This window comes from Sceloporus occidentalis, unplaced genomic scaffold (assembly GCF_023333645.1).
Source record: "Sceloporus occidentalis isolate IW3139 unplaced genomic scaffold, rSceOcc1.0.p SCAF_5, whole genome shotgun sequence".
NCBI classification, from domain to species: Eukaryota; Metazoa; Chordata; class Lepidosauria; order Squamata; family Phrynosomatidae; genus Sceloporus; species Sceloporus occidentalis.
In genome coordinates, this window is record NW_028316985.1 from 109,630,172 (window position 1) to 109,650,184 (window position 20,013).

General features: G+C 38.7%; 1 protein-coding gene across 1 annotated transcript in view; it reads left to right on the forward strand.

Moving 5' to 3' along the window:
* The window catches only part of PCDH7 (protocadherin 7), a 478,336-nt gene that overhangs the window by 72,856 nt on the left and 385,467 nt on the right, over positions 1 to 20,013 (forward strand). Inside the window, exon 2 of the mRNA XM_089525068.1 lies at positions 3,384 to 3,443. Within this exon, the coding sequence (XP_089381194.1) occupies positions 3,384 to 3,443 (60 nt within the window). The remainder of the gene's footprint in view (positions 1 to 3,383; positions 3,444 to 20,013) is intronic.

Below are 20,013 nucleotides of genomic sequence, written 5' to 3' on the forward strand. Positions count from 1 at the left end.
GCAAAGTTTCCATCCATAGGAAATCTGCTCCCCCTGCAGATGATTCAGGGGTGTTAGGGGGAGCCACATTTCAATGATGATTCAGGAAGCGCACCTGGCATTCAGGCACGGGCACTTCCTTCCCCTTTTAGGGACATTTGGGAGACGTTTTAGCAGCGATGCAGCCAGGTATGAAAATCTTCATTGTAAAATATTTATTAATTGTATCTTTTCAGTATAATTAGAGTCTTTTCAGTTTTTCATGGAATGCTGGATTCCCTTGATCCCACATTTTAAATACAAGCTAGCAAGCATACGAACAAACCAAACATTTTTCAGGTCCCCTGTGGGCAAGCCCTCCTGAGAGAGTCCCCTTAACATAGAAGAGGAGGAAGTGAGAGAAACCTCCTAAGTTGCTCAATGCAACGGTGGCATAGTGGTATTTGTAAAATACTGACCCTGTTCATCTTTAGGAAGGACTATAATATTCCTGTGCCTTCCATCTTCTGAAGTTGGCTTTGATTTCAGGGACTACCTTGAACAATGTGCTGCGTAAAAGTCTTTTATGTTTCAGTATTAAGCATATCTCTCTATTCACTTATGTGTATTTTGACTTCTTAAAACAAACCATTAGAGGAGTTGAATAGGAATGTTCTTGGACTGGTTTCTTCACAGCATCACAAGGTCATTTTGTGTATAATCCTGAGGTCTTATCATTTTACCTTGGAATTTTGCCCAATACTAGTCCCTGATTAGTGTACTTTACCCATGTGCTGTACATCACATTGAAACCTATGTTGCCTTGTGGAAAATTATGTTTTAAAAAGCATAAAATGATTGATCCACAGTAATGATTGTTTTGTACCTTATATTTGGGGCATATTTACAAACTGTGACTGCAGCTGAATAAGATTTTCATATGCATCAAATCATAGAATCATAGAATTCTGTGATTTGATGCATATGAAAGGTCTTATTCAACTGCAGTCACAGTTTGTAAATATGCTCCAAATATAAGGTACAAAGCAATCATTACTGTGGATTAATACTTTCATGTTTTTTAAAACAAGATTTTCCTCAAGACAACTTAAGTTGATGAGAGCTTCCTTGTTTTCTTCCCAATAACATTTAGCAAACATCTCCCTGATGTATAAAATGCACTTCATTATGATGCAGAATGTGTCAACAGGAATAAAAGACTTACTGTCAGATGAGGTCAGGATTGAAAGTCCATCTTCATGGAAGGATGGAAAGAGGGCAGTGCTTTAGGGGCATTCTCATCTGAGCAACTGAGCAGCAGATTATTGCTATTATTATTCATTATTCATATCTCTGTTTCTTTTCTATTGGGAATCAGCAATTTCATTATGAGTTATCTCCAGTTTTTCTGAGGACATAGCAATGTCAGCTAAGTTCAATTTATGTTTGTTTAGAGTTCTTTGCAAGAAAATACCCTTCCATATTGCACAGATAAAAAACTAGGGTGCGTGTGGACAAACAACATCAAAGTGTGGTCAAGATGCCAAAAGTTAATAATAAGGAAGAGCACACAAGCTAGAAAAGAGGTTGCAGAAGTTTGCTTTCACTTGAATGTACATGGAAAGGCAAAATTCTGCCCCGCTTCTCCTCTCTTCTCCCCCTGCTGAGTTAAGAGAGTGCAAAGTACTTTTGTACTTTGAACTCATTTTGCAGCAACTGAAGGAAGCTAAAGAAAAAGAGGGAAGAGGAAAGAGGAGAGAGAAAATGGACCTTTTAAAAACATGAAAAGGTGGTAGGGCAGAGGATTAATAGGGACAGTCCCTGAGAAATCTAGACAGTTGGAGGGTATGCAAGTGCGGGCTAGGAGTAGGAGTAGGAGTAAGAAGCAACAAAATATATTTGTTACTCCTTATTCCTGTTATTATATTGTATATAAAAACACACACACACACAAAACAATTTTATTATATTGCATTGGGGAAGCGGGAGGCAAAGAGAGACACTTAGACACACATACACACCAGCCTTGCAAAGCAGTCAGGGATTTTCCTCAGTGCTGGTGAATATGAGTAAGGAGTAAAGGAGTAAGAGGTTTTTAAATGAGTAGGAGTAAAATGAAGAAGAAAAATCTTACTTCAGAGTAGGACAAGGAGTAACCTCAAAATCACCACTACTCCCCAGCCCTGCTTAGGAGTATGTGGCATACAAGCAAATTCCTCATACACACCCTGCCACCACCATACCCAAATTGAGTGCCACTCTTACATTGTAAGTATAGGCCTAGAGTGAACATCCACACCATGATCTGGAACCAATCAGAGAGTGACAGTGAGCCTTAAAGCCATTATAGACAATGCTTGGCTTCCACTGAAAGCAGCGACCCTGTGTTCCTTCTTCTTATTCTCCTTCTGTAACAACCAGTAAAGCAAAACACGGGACTCAAGGATCTTGGATTGGATTTCTCAGGCTCCATATCACTTCACAGTGTGCCACATGCTGGGGTGTGTGTGGAAAAACTCTAACTTGAGTGAACCACATCACACAGTTTGATATCCTGGGAAGAGAAGAGGTGGAAGAGACAACCTGGGCTAGCTGGTTTGGGCAGCAATTACACATACTCCATAATATTTAGTTATATCATAAAATACATCAAAGCTTATAAAGCATTCAATGAGGCCTCTTTATTCCCACAGGAAATTTCACCTAGGGACCTTTCTCACTAAACAACTATATCACTATGACTCTACTGTGACTGCCATGTCAATATCCTGTAGAACCCTGGGATTTCTAGTTTGGTCAGAGGCACTAGAGCTTTCTAAGAATTCTAAGAGAATTTTAAGTACATCTCTGAACTGTAAATCCCAGGATTTGATAGGATGCAACCATGGCAGTTAAAGAGGAGTATACCAATGTAATTGTATAATATAAACAAACCTCAGCTCAGACAGCTGTCAATGTACTGTGACACTTGTTTCAGTCCAATTATTAGTTCCAAAGTAAACCTACTGAATCAATGGTTGAATGGCTAGGTAAATTCTGTTGATTCAGTGGGACTGCTGTACTTGATACTATCAATTAAATTTAGTCTTCTCCCCTTCTTAAACCTGGGCTTTTCAGGACTAGCTGGTGGAGGGGAGCAAATCCCAAGAAATAGAAAACCATCCAAGGGAGAAAGCAAAATTTAATGTGTTTCCAATTGAATAAATGTGGACCTGGATTGTATTTTATTTTATTGTACCATTCACAAACTGAATTCCATGCAACGTTATACCCGTGTATCATTTAAGCTAAGGGTGTCAAAATGTAAATCTGCCCTTTAAAAAATAAAGAAAGAAAAAAGAAAAAAATCCATTGTGGTAGGGATAGGTTAGTTAAACCCTGCTCACATCCCGGTAAGCAGACATATATTTTTGTATTTTTTATAGGTGGATACAAAGCAGACTACGCAGCCCCCTGGCCACATTGAGGAATCGTGTAAAATGAATGTATGTGCTCGTAAGTGAAATATTTATGAATGAAGCTCCAACTCTTAGTGTATGTTGGATCATAAAAAGACATGGGACCTCTGTTCAAGAATGTCATGCTAAGAAATCAATTCCCAAGAGGTGGGGTCCCTGCAAGGCCCAAAAGACATTTAAAGCAAAAGCTCATTATTTTTCAAACAAACTTATGAATCATTCTTATTTTTTTAAGAATATATATATATATATGTCGAAATGAGAAATTCCAGTTACCTGTTGGAATGATGGGAAAAGCAGTGAACTGGTTCAAGAAATCCAAAGGGATGTGAGAAAGGTTTTTTTTTATATATATAAGATGAAATAGTCAACAATGGACAAACAGCATCACATGCCATCTTATATAAGATAATGGACTGGAGAGGAAGACATATCTCCCCTTTCAATCTGCCTCTGAGAAGACTAGTATGCTGTCAAAAATTTCATCTGATTAATGTTTTAGTTAGTAAGTAGTGAAGGACACAAGGATGGAAATTAACATGCTTAAAATAAGAAATGAGCTGTGCTGTGCAGGTTTTACACAAATCCCTTAAGCATGTGCTAGATCAACAAAGAAATGGTATCTATACCTCAAAAGTGACCGAAAAAAATCAGAAGAAATGCCAACGTTTAGAAATATTTGTGGGGAAAGTATGGATCGGACACTCTTGGTACTCTGAGTAGCATGATAAAGATTCTGTATGGGAAATAGAACAAACAATCTGTTACTTTCCCTGTCATAAAAACAACAACCAAGTAGTGGTCTGCTGAAATATATGTATTTTAAAAGGTGTCATTGCTAAATCTTGGCCTATTTATGAAGTTAGGAAGGTTACAGTCATTGGAATAAAAATTGCCTTTCATACTTGGAACTTTGTTTTTAACAGAGAGGGTCTCAGTTTAATTAAAATGGAATCTGCATGATACGGACAACCTCTTTGCATTTCTAGTCCTTCTTAGTCTTTAATATATCATAACAACTCAAAGATATTTTTTGTAGCCAAAAGTTCAAAAACATGTTGAACATACATGAAAGTTAGACATATTGGGTTAGATTTAAAGAATGTTGTTGCAGAACGGGGCTGACAGAACTCAATTTTCCAGACTTCTCTTCTCTTTGGGAATCTCCACCACCACCTCCAAGGAATACTTGATGAATGGAGGGGGAGCAGGGTTGAGAAGGGAAGCATCTTTCACAATTTAACTCCTACTTTTGGAAGTACCACCACCTAATTCCCTTCTCCCACTGTGCCCTCCATATCATACATAGAAAACCTTATTCTGCAAAGTTCTGTGACCTTCAACAGAGGCTTTGAGAGTATTGTTGTGAGAGAAGGTCATGGGAAAGCAACTTCCCCCAGCCCCATTAGGCAATCTTTTCTCTAGATCTAACCCCAGGATGATGGAAAGAGGCATAGGATTCTGTTTCCAAAAAATGGTCTCATCCAGATCAACCATTTCCATCCTCTGTGTGGGATGCAGGAACAGACCATTAGTGAATGTTTCACGTATTTATTTTTCTTTGCTTTCCCATAAACTGTACTTTTACCCTATTGAGATTGCTGGTTTATATCTGGTATATTTACATGAGGATATCATGTAATTGGGTTCATTAATGAATTGTGTACTTGACTTCACGGTATGCCTTTTCTGATACTCGAAATCCAGTGCTGAAGATCACACTCTGAGGGTACAATCATGTCAACGCTGAGTACTTTTAACTCCTATTGATTTCAGTGAGAGGAGTTAAAGCATGTACTTAACTCCCAAAATGAAGGCACTAGAACTTAAAAGTGCTTAGGTTTGGTTTGATAATCCCCTTACTGTCTGATTGCTATGCATTCTTTTTTCTTTGTAGAAAATTTCACATATTCTTGACTATTTTTTTAAGTGTGGTCTGTCCACTTTTGTATTCATTCTCAGGTGGTGGAATCTATAAGGCAGAAGTGTTGACCACTTGTACTATGAATATATTATCAAATTTGAGAAACTGTACACTTCTACTGTATTGATTTCCTCCTCTGTTCATCAAATCAAAAAGCAAAATTAAACTTTTTTTTAAAAAAACACAACTTCTTTAATTTCATTTTGATTTTGGAATTGTTCCATTATTGTACATGTTTCCTTAACCTTGGAGGGGTTTTAATTTTTTTGGTGGGGGAGAGGATATAATGTGCCCCTGGGGCTCTATGCATTGATATGGGGGACACATCAAGAGTTTCAGCATTACTGTGTCAAATAGACCACTGCAAAATAATTTTTTCATATATTACAATTTGTGCTACCATAAAAGTAACCTTTGGAACTCACATAAGGAAGCAGTGAGCAACTCTCGTAGGCTAAGGGACATAGGCGGGTTATAAACCGCCGCTTTGCAGCGATCTGCCGCTGCCGCTGTTTGCTCCGTAAGGGAGCCGCTGCAGCCAAACCGCGCGGCTCCGTTACGGAGCAAAAAAGAAGCTCCAAAATGGAGCTTCTTTCCGCGGCGCAGCTATGACGCCGCGAGGCGCCACTGGCGCACTCGCGACGTCATAGGCGCCGCGACACGTCTGGATGCTATGCATCCAAGACGTAAACATGCCGGCGGCTGTCTCGAACGGCCGTTGCCAAAAAATACGTAGTGACTATGTATTAGGGTTAGGGGGGTGCGGAAGCACCTCACCTTCCTAACCCTAATACGTAGTCACTACGTTTTTTTTGGCGGTCTGTAACCCGCCCCAGTTAGCTCCCAGGGGACCTTGGAGATCACAGCCTTCCACAGCCTTCCTATTCTTCGACACACTCTTGGAAGTATTTAAAGCTTCTCTTGGACGCTTTAAAAGAATTTTTTTTCATATATTAAATAATAGGGAGAGACATGGCAACAATACCCCACAACTTCAGAGAGCATTTAGGAATATTTTCCTGATCCCCTAGAGGCCCTGGAAACACAGTAACTGTCTCATTGTCCATGTGTGGCCCACAAACTGCACTTTGCCCCCCCTGATGTAAATGGCATGCATTCATTTTGGAATAAATGAAACAAATGTATCTAATGCTATATGATCAGTTCAGTTTTCATTAGTTTTGATCCGGCATCAAGTGAAGGATGCATCAAGTAAAAAAAGGATGCATCAAGTAAAAAAAGGCCGCAGGCCCTTTCACACTACACAGTTATACTTACCTGGCAGGGGAGACACCATGATCACACAGTTATAATAAGAATTCCTGGGATTTGTAATTTCTCTGTTTGAGAATTCTAAACGTTCTCTAAACTTCAAATTCCAGGCTTCTAGAGGATGGAAACATGGTAGTTAAAATGGAATTATCTTGTATAGTTATGCTATGAGAAAGGGCCCCAAGAGGTCCATTTGGGATTCCTACTTATTGGCAATAGTTATCCAATCGTACCATTCTGCCAGTCTCATGTCAGTATTGCAGGACAGGAAAAACAGTAGCAATGGGTGAGGGCATTGGTCTTTGTGGTGGCTTCCATTTCGCCCCAGAATGTCCTGAGATGTTTGGATATCTGAAAGATAAAATGGTGGATGTTGGAAGAGGGGTCTAAAGAGCTGCTTTGATAAGGAAAAGGGGGGAAAAAAGAAAAGGAGGGGGGGACCATGCTGAAAGCAAAGAAAAATCAGAGGAAGGAATATAATGAATATGAGTAACACCACAAATGTCATTCAAAAAATGAATAATGAAGCAACTGAAAACTGAATGAATAAGAAAACAAATGAATATTCTAATAGTAAACATGAACAGAATAACAGAGCAAATATACCCCATTATATATAGGAGACATTTTTGTTTACCTGTGATCAACTTGTTTCTACCAAGTGAAACAAGACAAGGTACTTCCCCATCACTGAAGGCCACTCTCAGGGTAATCTTTGGGAAGCATGTGCCAATGGTAATCAGAATCACTCCTTTTCTCTTTTCCACCTTCCCCTCATTAATCCCAGTGTGTAGCATAAAATTAGGACATTACACTCCCAAATGAGACTTTTGCCCCTCCATAATGGAATTCTCCTTCAGTTCCTTAAAATATCAACACTTAAGATGTTAGCTGAGCATTTAGAAATTCACTTCAGGCATTCAAGCAAAAGGAGAAGGCAAAATGAACAAGGAAATACAAAAATAGCGAATATAACAATTCTACATGTGGACAGTCTTCAGTGTCTCAATTTCTGCAACACTACAAATTGGAGGACTGAAGGAAAGGAGGCAGAATTCCTATTTGGAAGGCACTGTCTTCTTCCCTTCCTTTCACAGCATCATTCCTTTCTTTCTCCTGCTTTTCTTTCTTGCCCTACTGATGAGGAAGGGACAGAGTGTTTAGGCTTCAGGTCTGAAAGATCACTGGTAAAGGACTTTCCCAATAGGTTCAAGGAATAAGACTGAGGACCAGAGGCAGAACTAGGGCTGAAAGCTGCCCACTCTCACAGCTTTATTGTAGATATTTCTGACATTTGGAATCCAGGATTATATTACATATGCAACATTTATCATCCAGTAGAAATACGTGGTGTTGGGACTATACACCCAAATAATTTCTTACTCTTTGCAGTTATTGTCAACTGTTAATTTAAGTACATGTCCTGTCTACATGGAAATCCCTTTAAGCAATACTGTAAATTATTGTTTGGTATTATTTGACAGGTATTATTATCTTTCTTTATTATTATTTTAAATAAGCTTAATTGTACATCACCTTGTACATTGAGCTGTCAGTGTATATTTGCAGTGCAATATTTGTTTTTCCCAGAGCTCAGCCACAGCCTTCTTTAAGTATACCTTTATGTATAAACTGAGTAATAACTCATCTTCCATGTTGTTGCTATTGACTTGCTCACTGGCCTTCCAGGCTCCAGGAGGCTTAGAACCTAACCCTTGATCAATTAAGTGGCACCAAGTGGCTTCTCCATTTGCCACATAATTGGCCAAGGGTTGAATTCTTAAACTCCTGAAGCCAGGAAGACTAGCGAACAAGTCAATAACAACAACATGGAAGATAAGTGAAAACTCAGTTTATTACCAGCAACTGTGCTGTCTAGGGCTGCTGTGAGTTGCAATCCAAACTCTGTTACAGATCTGGCCATGCTTTTTAGGTGGGCTCCTAGCACTGAATGTTTTTCCCCATCAAATGAAGACTCATCATTTTACTTATTATTAATACTAAGAGGTATACAAGACTCTGAATGAATGGGTTTTTTTTGGGGGGGTGTTGTTTTTATTATTTCTGCTCCTGTTGCTATTGTTTCTGTTCTCTGTGGGATTTTTAAAAAAACGAAACATGGTATCAGGATGGCCTGAAACAAATAAAACAATAAATATATAAAACTGAGAGGCCACCCTTTTCTCACCTTTCGTGTAAATACTGTATAAGGCATGATCCCATAAGACAAACAATTGAGACATTTGAGCGACTGTATGTGTGTTAGACTGGGAACAAGGTTAGTGATATTCATGGCCTTTGCAAATTCTTTTCTTTCGTGAGTATGCAAGACGATAACAAGAACAGATGAAGCTAACAATGAATATGAGACCCAGTGTGGCATAGTAATTTGATTGTTGGACTAGGACTCCACTAGGCCAGGGTTTGAATCCCCACTTGGCCATGGAAACTGCTGGGTGATCTTGAGCAAACCACACACTTTCTGTCTCAGAGAAGGACAATATAAACCCCACTCTGAACAAATCTTGTAAAGAAGACCGTGTGATTTGTTCTCCTTATTGTTGCTGTAATTTGGAAATGACTTGAAAGCACATTGCATCAGCCACAGTGACTATAGGAGAGATGAATATCACCTCCCATCTTAAATATAGGCCTGATTCATATATATTTGTAAAATTATGTTCCACCACTTAAGGCCAATCCAATAATTATTGTTTTTAGAAATGCATCTAAAACACACACACAAACACACTCACAACCTGAGTGTAGTCTCAACTAAATAGTCCTATTGATTCAATTGATAAATGGTGAGTAACACTTGCATAAATTCTGTTAATCCAAATAGCATCATATTTTAGTACCAACAGTAGTCAGGCCAGTGTGTGTGTGTGTGTGTGTGTGTGTGTGTGTGTGTGTGTGGAGGGGGCCTAGAAACACATAGGCCACATAAATATATTTTCAAGGTGTCTTGGCTTAGCTATTGGGACTGCACTAGAGATGCATATCATTGGAATATTGATATTGCCTTAAGTGATCCTAGCATAACCTTTGATTGTTTATTTATACCTTTGAAGCATTTATACCTTGCTTTTCAGTTGGAAAGACTACCAGATCAGCTTATAAATCAGCATCAACAAACAAAAAACACCATAAAACAATACATGGATTCAGTCTTGCTATCTGGAAGGACGTGACACAAAAATGATGGAGGGGACAAAGCAGGGAGAGAATATCATCATCATCATCATCATCATCATCATCATCATCATCATCATCATCATCATTATCATCATCACCATCATCACTACCTTCAGGCATGAATTCATAACACTTTAAGACTTTTTGAGGACCAGCTGTAATGACTATCATGCAGACATAAATTGTTGATCATAGCTACATAGAAATGAATTAAAATCAGAAGAATAAAAAAAAGTTAGTTTCTCAACATGGAGTGGCTCTGCCTCTTGAAATTTCCTTTTCTACAGCCTAATGAAAATATTGGTGGGTGAAAATTGTGAAAGAGACAAAATCTGATGGAAGCTGGTTCCTTGAGAGGGTTGATAATGACCTTAATTTCTTTCTCTGCCCCAAGGATGGTCACTAAAATGATGATAGCTGACATTATATGTAAATTATATGTAAAATAATTCAATTGATTTTTTTTTGCACTTGAGTTGATATTTATTTTAGTATCCTACCTGTAACTCATACAGAATCTTCCATAGTTCAGTAGAAAAGTACACACTTAGCCTGAAGAAGGTCCCAGTGTAAATCCGCATCATCTCTAGTGGAACAAATACATCATGTAACCAAATTAGGAAAGATGATATTGCAATCCTATGTATATTTATCTAGAAGTAAGGCTTATCAAATTCAGGGGATTTTACTCTTGGGGAAAAAATCAGTGGATCTTACACCCAAGAAGATAGGCACAAATTGCATCAAAAGACCCCTCCCCCCATAGTCATTGTCAGTCATAGTAAATCATACTGAGCTAGTTGGATAATCTATTTTAAGTTGGCTCCATAGATTCTCCTGCAATCACCAAGCAATGGATATTCATAAATGAACCAGTCCCTCCCTCACAAAAAAAAACATCAGAACTGCAGTGGACTCTGTTATCTTTGATTTCCCTTGAACTTGTAATCATCACTTAACTGGTGGCATATTCCTTTCCTATTTTTCACTCATCTGTTTTATGTTCAGAAACTATTTCTGCTTACAGAACCTTGAAGAATTATTGAAGAAGTGTTGCTCACTGCACATTTACCATGTTTAACAGCTAAATGCTTCACAAGAAATAAAACTACATTTTTTTGGTCTCCTGTGATCATTCCAGTAGAGAAAGGTCAGGGACACAGTCGGAGACCAAATGAGAGAAGGTATCATACCCCCCTTTTCACTGTCACTTTCAGGACACTGTGAATGCCACAATTTACAACACAGATAGAAGCTGTCTTCCTTCCTGCCCTATTTTTCCTCTAGCATGATCTTCTTTCCTTCTTGCCTCCTACTGTTGGCTGATCGTTAGATAATGTCTGGTTTTTCCACTCTCTGATATGAACAAGTAAAAGCTTGCCTATTTGTCTTGTCAAATTCTAATTTTCTTTGTTATTGCTCTATAGAGAAAAAGCATTGAATCTGACACTACTTTTCTTAAAACTGATGCTCAGTTAGTCCAAGATGGTATAAAAGTTTAAATGTTTGTGGATAATAACACTTCACCCAAGCACTCTCAGAACCCGTGCAGCTAACCCAACAACCCTGGTGTGAATTCTCTTATCCAGGGATAAATTTTCTTTATTTATTCAAAACATTTATATATCAGCATACATTGCATAAGAATCAAGCATGGTGTAGAACAAAATTAAGAACATATTGGCCTATTCACTTGTTTACAAATGTGATGATTCAACACACACCTCTATCTCACTCTTGGGGAAAGGCGGGTCACAAGTAAAGCTATTAATTTATCAGACATTTTCCTTATGTGGAGTGCAGTGTGTCTGAACAACACAGCTTTGCCAATGTACTCAGTGTTCTCCAAATTGATCACAAACTTTAAAAAGAAAAAATTAGCAACTTTAAAAACAAAACAAACCCCTGGTTCCCAATTGTGCCTAGAAGAAGAAGTCCCTTTCTGACTACAGTAATTGCTCTCCATGTTAGGAGAGTGATGAAACTGAAGATGAAAGAAGGGTAGGGCAAGTACACACCACTTTTCATGCATTGATTCAATACAGGAGTTTATCATACTATCGAGATCCTGTGAGAAAATGGGATTTAAATGTGATTTAATGCAAAGAAAACCTGGACATGCCCGAAGTTTATCATGTGACGTTGCAGTTAATGTGAAATGACGTGAAGTTAAACCACAGTTTAAAGTGGAGAAAACCGGCAGCTTTTTAGTTTCGGAACATCCCGAAAGTACAAAGCTGCCAATTTTCTCTGCTTTAACTGCGATTTAATTTCGCGTTATTTCGTTTTGGAAGCAATTCAGTGTGATAAACTCCCCGAATTTGCAAGTTTTGGTTAAATTCAAATTTAATTTAAATTGTGTTTAACTCCCGTTTTCCCGCGGGATCCCACTAGTGTGATAAAGCTGAGAGTTTGTACATGAGTGGTTAGGGAAAAAGAGAAACATAAGAAAATGTTAAGGCCCACATCTTTCCAAATGGACTTTGACAGAAAACTGTTTTGACAACACAATTGCTATCATGTATACTTGAAAGTAAGTTTCTTCAGAGGCGATTTGTCTTTGAACCTTTGTTGCTAAACTCCAGCTCTGATTAACCAATGAAGGATGTCCACTAGTCAAAGATGGTGAGAGTTACAGTTGAGGACAAACTACCCAATTACCTGGCTAGAGATCCTAGACACCTCATTGCAATATACCAGTGACAACAAATGGTCTTCAAATGGATTTGTTTTTAAAATATTTCATAATGAATGTATATGCACTGTGCTCTACCTGAAATCTCACTCTTCCTGCTGCTCCTCACATAAATCTTTTCCTTTTTCTTTACTTATGAGTTGAATTACATACATTTCTAAAGCAAACTCCATCTGTGCTTTAAAAATGCAACTTGCATTGCAAGGAAGGGATAATAATTTGGAGGGTCATAGATAGTAAGTGGGGTGTTAAGTCTTTCCTCTCCTGAAAATATTCCTTTCATGTTTCTCTTTTCTTCGGATCCAATGAGTAATTTTCCCCCAGTGCAAATAACTGCTGTAAAGGGCTGTTTTCCATTGCGGTAGAAGCTTAATCCCACTGCCTGCCTGCCTGCTATGCTTCTAGTAACTAACCTCTCCACTGCCTATACTACTTGTACTTTGACTAGTTCTTAAAAAAAACCAATCCTGTCATATTATGACATGTGTCTTTGTTTAAAACAATATTTGTGCTATGTTGCACAGCTTTCTTGACTGCCAGTGTATCCTAAAAGCCTATGGGAGGCATTATGTGATGGCATCATCCCGTGGGTTTTCAGAAAGTAAAGACAGAGTAGAATGCCTGAAATGGGGAAAATTTGATTATTGATTGATTAAAATGGTTGTTTGCTTTTTGCACTGAAATGTGCACTATTTTAATAGATATTTCATAATAATATGCACATTTATTTGCACAATCTACCTAAATATTTTTCCACTGGCTCATATTCTTCTGCATTTGATTTCAATTATATACATTTTTGCATTTTAAAATCTGTGCACTTTTTTCTCAGATACCTTCACATGTGTAAATAGTTAAGAGGAGATGCAAATTTTCTCATAACAGATTTTGGGATGTTAAAAAACATGTTAAATTCATCTAGATTGTTTTCCCATTTCTATTCATAACCTGCTAATGTCTCTTTTAGGCTGCACACACACATACACACACAATTATTTAAAAAGCCATTTAATTTTTTTTAGAAAAACACACACATGTGTCCCTCTCAGCTACTCCACAGACAGCCTCCTGAGTTGTGCCATCTTCCTGAAAACCCTTGGATGGATGTCACAACACTAGCAGCCAGGGTGTTCACCTGCTGGGTAACTGAGATTTCTCCAGTGTTTTTGTTAAGTAAAAATGAAGTCATTTTAATTTGTAAGACACTCACGTCACAGGCAGTCTCTTGGCCTACCCACGTTCTGATGTCTCCCCAAAGAATTTAGCCCTTGTGGGCAGTAGGTATCCTGTGGAACAAGGCTAAGGGAATGGATTAAGAAGGAACATGTGCACATATCCTGGTCACAACATAAAATAACTAATGCAATCTCTCCCTCAAATCAATCCTCCCTCCCTCCCTCCTTCCCTCCCTCCCTCCCTCCCTCACACAAACACACACACACACACACACAGAGGCACACAGACAAAAGCACACAGAAAATCACCCTAAGATAAAATGATCACCAGAGTTCAAGTTCTAATGATACTCATCCCAGACTTGGAATTGTTTTGGTTGCTCTCTAAGTGAGCAACATTTAAGAAACATTTTTGTTCCATCCCAGACTTGTGGATTTGTTTTTGTTGCTCTTTAAGTGAACACTCTGTCTGTTGTTATAGCCAGGTAATTGTTAGTGAAATCCACCCTTACAGGTTTTACACATCTATCCTAATCTCTACACCTACACAGTGCTATTGCCAAATTTGTAGTAACTATCACCTATTCATTCATTCATTCATTCATTCATTCATTCATTTTTTTAAAAAAATATAAAACAATTCACAGTATTTTATAGGACCTTGACATTTAGTTGACTTGTTGTCTTTTGCTTAGTTAATTAAAGGGATTTTTATATTTGTAGGTCTATTTCTATATTTATACTTCTGCAGCTTCACCATTGTTAAAACCTCCTCTTGGCTGGAAATACACATGATCTTTTTTTCCCTGCAAGCACAATTCAATTTTGCTATGGTTTGATGTAGCATTCCTCCCTTTTTCTGAGAATAATTATTTTCAAGGTCTATGAAAAGCTGAATGCTAAAGATAGCCTGAAAAAATATTTGAAAGACTGTAAACATGACTGCACTCATAGTACAGGATATGATGAATGAATCAAATAACTGTATGACATTTGCAGCTTGCCTGTGCTATTCCAGTGCTTAAAATTAAGTCATTTGTTTTTGTTAGAACATATCTGAAAACGTCTGAAAACCTTAATCATATTACTTTTTGACTTCCCATGGAGGGGAAGGGGTCATAGATCACTGTTGGAGCATATGTTTGAATGATCAAGGGCCTAGGTAGATTGAGTCCCATCGTTTCCTGTTAAAGGATACCTAAATTTTCATTTCTGTTATGATTCAGTGAATACTTGTATGGTGTTAGAACCTGTATCAGAACTGAGAATTAATTTTCACACAGATCTGTAGATTTACCACAGGTGAGCCATGCAGAAAGTCTACATCCATGGAGGAGGCTTCATTGGACATGTAAGATGTTTTAATAGGTGTGTGAAGTGTTACTTTTCATGTTTTGACTCTACCATAAACCTTTCTTTTTCCATAGCTCTAAACTATATTTCTCAATGCTCACCTGAAGTGCAGTATTAGCAATGTTGGTTTGCTGGGTGTGGGGAGAGAGAATTTTTATTTAGGTGCAATGCCCTCATTCCCCTTATTGGTGGACTTCATGGAGGGACTGTACATTGTTATAAGGTAAAATCACAATTTCTTGAAATTGCCAGAACTGTAGTTCACCATTGGGATAAAGAGTGGGGAATTTCTAGGGATTGCAGGTCCACAATATTGGACAAAGAGCTGCATGTGGCCTATGGGTTGTCTGCTCTTAGCTCAAATATTTACAGATTGAGTCTCTCGTATCCAATGCTTGGGACCAGAAGTATTTTAGATTTTGGATTTTTAAATATTTTTTTAGAATAGCTGCATATACATAATGTGATATCTTGGAAATGGGACCCAGGTCTAAACACAAAATTCATTTATATTTCATATATCCATTAAACACATAGCCTGAAGGTAATACAGAATGTTATACAGAATATTTTCAATAATTACATGCATGAAGCAACGTTTGTGTACACTGCACCATCAGAAAGTAAATTACAGTGGGCCCTTCATTAGAATGATCCGTTCCTCCCCCCCCCCCCACGTAAGCTGAAAAACACATATGCTCGAACCCATTCACTTGAAAGGGGCTCATGCACGCGGCGGTGGCGTGGCAGCACGCACGGCCCATGGGCACGCGCCCCATTCAAGTGAATGGGACGCACTGCCCCTTGCACCCCACGTGCTCCCACATGGCTCTCCAGGAAGTTTGGGCGTATGCTCAAACCCGCGTATAGCGGGCGCACTGTATCACTATCTCATATGAAAAATATTTTGAATTTTGGAGCATTTTTGGAGTTCTAGATGAGAGAGACTCAACCATTACCACTTTTGATCCACTAATCTGAATGTAGCCCAGCAACCATATGTTGTGGGCTGACAGAACAGTTTTTCTCCTGTTGTATGAGCACTGGTGTGCTTTCAGATTTATTTTGAGCATTTGGAAAGTAGTGAATGAGCTCAAGTTATATTTTCAGTACATTTCCATGTAGCTTATGGTAAACTTTATTTGAACATGTTATATTAAACAATTCAGCAGCCTGTCTTAAGTTATACCCCAGACGTTATGAAACACAAAATACAGAACATAAGTTGCACTCCAACAGCTACAGGTTTTCAGCACAGTTCTGTTGTGGAATGTTTAAAATAGAAGATAATTCTAATTTAGTACTGTACATTGTATGCCTTTTCTCCCCTTCAGGTTAGGTATGATGATGTTACAAGGGAAATGAATCTTTATTTAGCATGAAACTGCTGAATGACTGCTGAGAGTTTGGCAGGGAACAAACTTTCCCACTGGGATACTCTATGGACAATTTATACTAGACTTCTGCATTAGTCACTTATCTGAGCGAGAAATGTGTGCCATTTATTTGTACAAGATGCAAAACGGCTCCCTCTGCCCTAAGGTAACTTCTGAATACATGTTTTGTTGACTTCAGGGTAAATTTCTACTCAGAGTGGTAAACTCTGAATATAGATGAGATATAAGATTACATTGGAGTGCAAGACCCTGTGGGTTACATGTGCAAACAGGCCTCATTTGCCATGTCTCCCTATTGGTTTCTCTTTTCTAGAACAGGACAATAAATATAAAATGGAACTGCATAATTTGTGAAACACAGAACTAAATGCAGCTCATCAGCCACATCTTAAGCTCTTGTTTGCTTGCCTGTGACTACATCTATTCTGGGAACTGTCTTGAACCTACCAGGACACAAGGCATGTCTGAAGGACTGTTGTTGGTTTGAGAAGCTCAGGTTGATCCCAAGGAGTGATGAGTGGTTTTAAGCTACCGCCTACCCTGACAAAGGCCAAGGCTGGGAAATATTGGCTTTCCAGATTTTGGTCTGAAACTTCTATCCATGAGCCAGGCATATTAGAATTGATGGGAACTGCAATCCAACAATATATGGAGGACCATGCCATTTTCAAAGATTATTCAAAGTTTGGGACTTTTCATGTGCAGACTCTCTATTTTTAACGCAGCATTTTCTGTGCAGAAAATAAATCATTTTGCACAAGAAATCTTCTGCACATAAAATGTTTTCTATGCTGAAAATGCTGTTTTCTAGGCAAAAAGGCACAGAATAAGTGCCTAATTGCTAACATTGGCCCAGTACAGACTGGCGCAAAGAACCAGCCTCAGGCAAAAATTAGGGTTCAAGAGAGCGGAGCAACTGCACGCTCCCAAACCCTAGTGTGTGGCATTGGTGCCATCATGGTAGCCTCCCATCCACACAGGGGCCGCCATGATGATGCCAGTGCGGTGCAGCATCCACACATTGTGGCACTTCTCTTGCGTCACTGACGTGTATCAGTGTGCAAATGGCACACTCATGGCGCCTGCTGCACACAGCCAAAAGTTTTTGCTGCTTAGGGAGACTGCGTGGTTTGGTTGCTGCAGCCTCTGTCAGGGGGAAAAACAGGTGGCTCCAGCGTGCCCTTTCAGGGCAGGCTGTTGAGCCCCATTCTCACCAGCCCAGGATTCTTCTTGTCAGGGTTTCATGGCATCCAAGAACTACAGTCTGGCCATTTTTTAAAAAATTAAATTTTATATTCTTTCCATCCTCTCTCTCTCTCTCTCTCTCTCTCTCTCTGTGTGTGTGTGTGTGTGTGTGTGTGAGAGAGAGAGAGAGAGAGAGAGAGAGAGAGAGAGAGAGCACTGCTCTGAAAGATATTAACCACTTAACACACTTGACAGGTATTTTATCCATCAACTGACCCATTATGTCCTTCCTGCTCCCGAATTTAAATAGAAAACATGTCCTAAAATGTGAAACACATAATGGGGTTTCCCTCTTCTGAAGAATATTTTCTTGAAGATGCAACAAGGTATGAATTAGTAACTTCCAGTAAAGCTGGAATATTATTAATTAGTAATCAGATTTGAATATCAATTGCAGCTATACCAACTGTATGCCAAATGAATAGCATTACTGGTGAATGGATGATAAATTTTCAGGATGAAGCTGAATATTTTATTCATGTGGCTATGCATCAGATGCAGAACTGCAATGCGTCCCTTTGTTTTGTTTGGATCATTCTTGTTGAGAGTGCAACTGTTGATGTATAGAGCTATCCACCTGACTGCATCATAAAGCTGCAATCAAGCTGTGCTAATTTGTGATGAGTTTGCATTGTTTCTATACGGACGGCTGTTACAATTATCACATGAATTGGCTCCAGAGTGTTCATGACTTTGAATGTTTCTCTGCAATTATAACATTGACATCCTCTGTAGGAAGGCATTGCTTTCCAGAAATAGGACTTCCAACTGTAGGAGGTCAAGCATTAATGTCCAATTTTATGGAATGCATTACTTTAAGTGGTGCATTAGTAAGGTTTAAAAGAAAATTGAGAACTTTTTTTAAAAAGTGGCATAGAGTCTAATAGCTGTCAGCAGTTTCTTTGGCTACAGAGTTATGGTCTATAAGTACTGAAGGCTTATAGAAATTGTGATAGTTAAGCCAAATGAAAGCCCCCCACAATCTAGTGAGCCCTTCAATTTGTTGTCTGCTTAAGATAGTAAAAGAAATAGGGTTTGCTCCACCATCTGGCAAGGCACAGTTCATTGGGCTGGGGTCAGTTTGATGGGCATAGATTGCCAAGGGCAGACAAAAATTTACAACAGGAAGAAATAGCTCCGCTGCATGATTTGTTGAAAGATATTTAGGATAGAGTGGGGGGAAATGGTTGTCTGAATGATGTGTGTTGCTCCCAGTCAGTGTAACATGGGGTTAGAGAATCTGCACTCTTCCAAATATTGATGAAGTAATCACTTACCAATGGATAATGTGGCTAAGTCTGATAGGAAATGGAATATCACCCAGAGGGTCACACCCAGGGTTAGGAAATACTGGCTCAGTAAAAAACAAATAAGATGAGGCTATGGTTCAAATGTGGTGTACACAGCAGTGTGAAGGACAAGATGCTGTTACAGGTTGAATCTCCTTTATTTGAAATGCTTGGGACCAGAAGTGTTTTGGATTTTGAATCCCCCCCCCAAATTTGGGAATATTTGCATATACATAATGAGATATCTTGGAGAAGGGACTTATCCTGTCTAAACATGAAATTCATTTATGTTTTGTATACACCTTATCAACATAGTCTGAAGGTAATTTTATACAAAGTATTTTTAATAATGTTGTGCATGAAACAAAGTTTGTGTACACTGAACTATAAGGTGTTACTATCTCAGCCACCGATATGGATTATTTTGGATTTTTGAGTCATTCAGATTTCAGAAGGGATACTCAGCCTGTACTTGCTTGTCTGTGTGAGCTCTGTCCTCTAAGCGAGCAGGAGCAGCAGAGGCAGCTGATACCAAGTAGATGGCCACTTGTGAAGAAAGGCAGGATACTGAAGGTGTATTTTCCAGTGGCTCTCTCAGATGTGAAGCTGACACTAATACCACAGAGGAGACCACTCTGTGCTTCTGTGTGAGTCAGTGATATGAACCATGTTTCCTCCAGAAAAGGAGGCAAGCTGAAATCACTACACTTGCTATTTAAAGATACTTCAAAATACACCTCTGGAAATTATTCATCTATTTTCAACACATTCAGACTGTCTGACAGAACCCTGTTACATACATGACTTTAGACTCTGGATTTAAAAATCTTAGTTCCTCTGTTCCAGATTTCATGATATTGTAGAGGCCTCTCTTTAAATGTATATTACTCAGAGATATAATTTTTCCCAACTTTGTTCTCAAAGGAAGCAAGAAGTAATTTTACCAACTTTCTTTGTGCTGCACAGAAAGTAATAATGTTGAACAGAAAGTAGAAAATGATATATTTCTGTGCAAGAAAGTGTGCCAACTTTGCACACAAGAAGTCCCA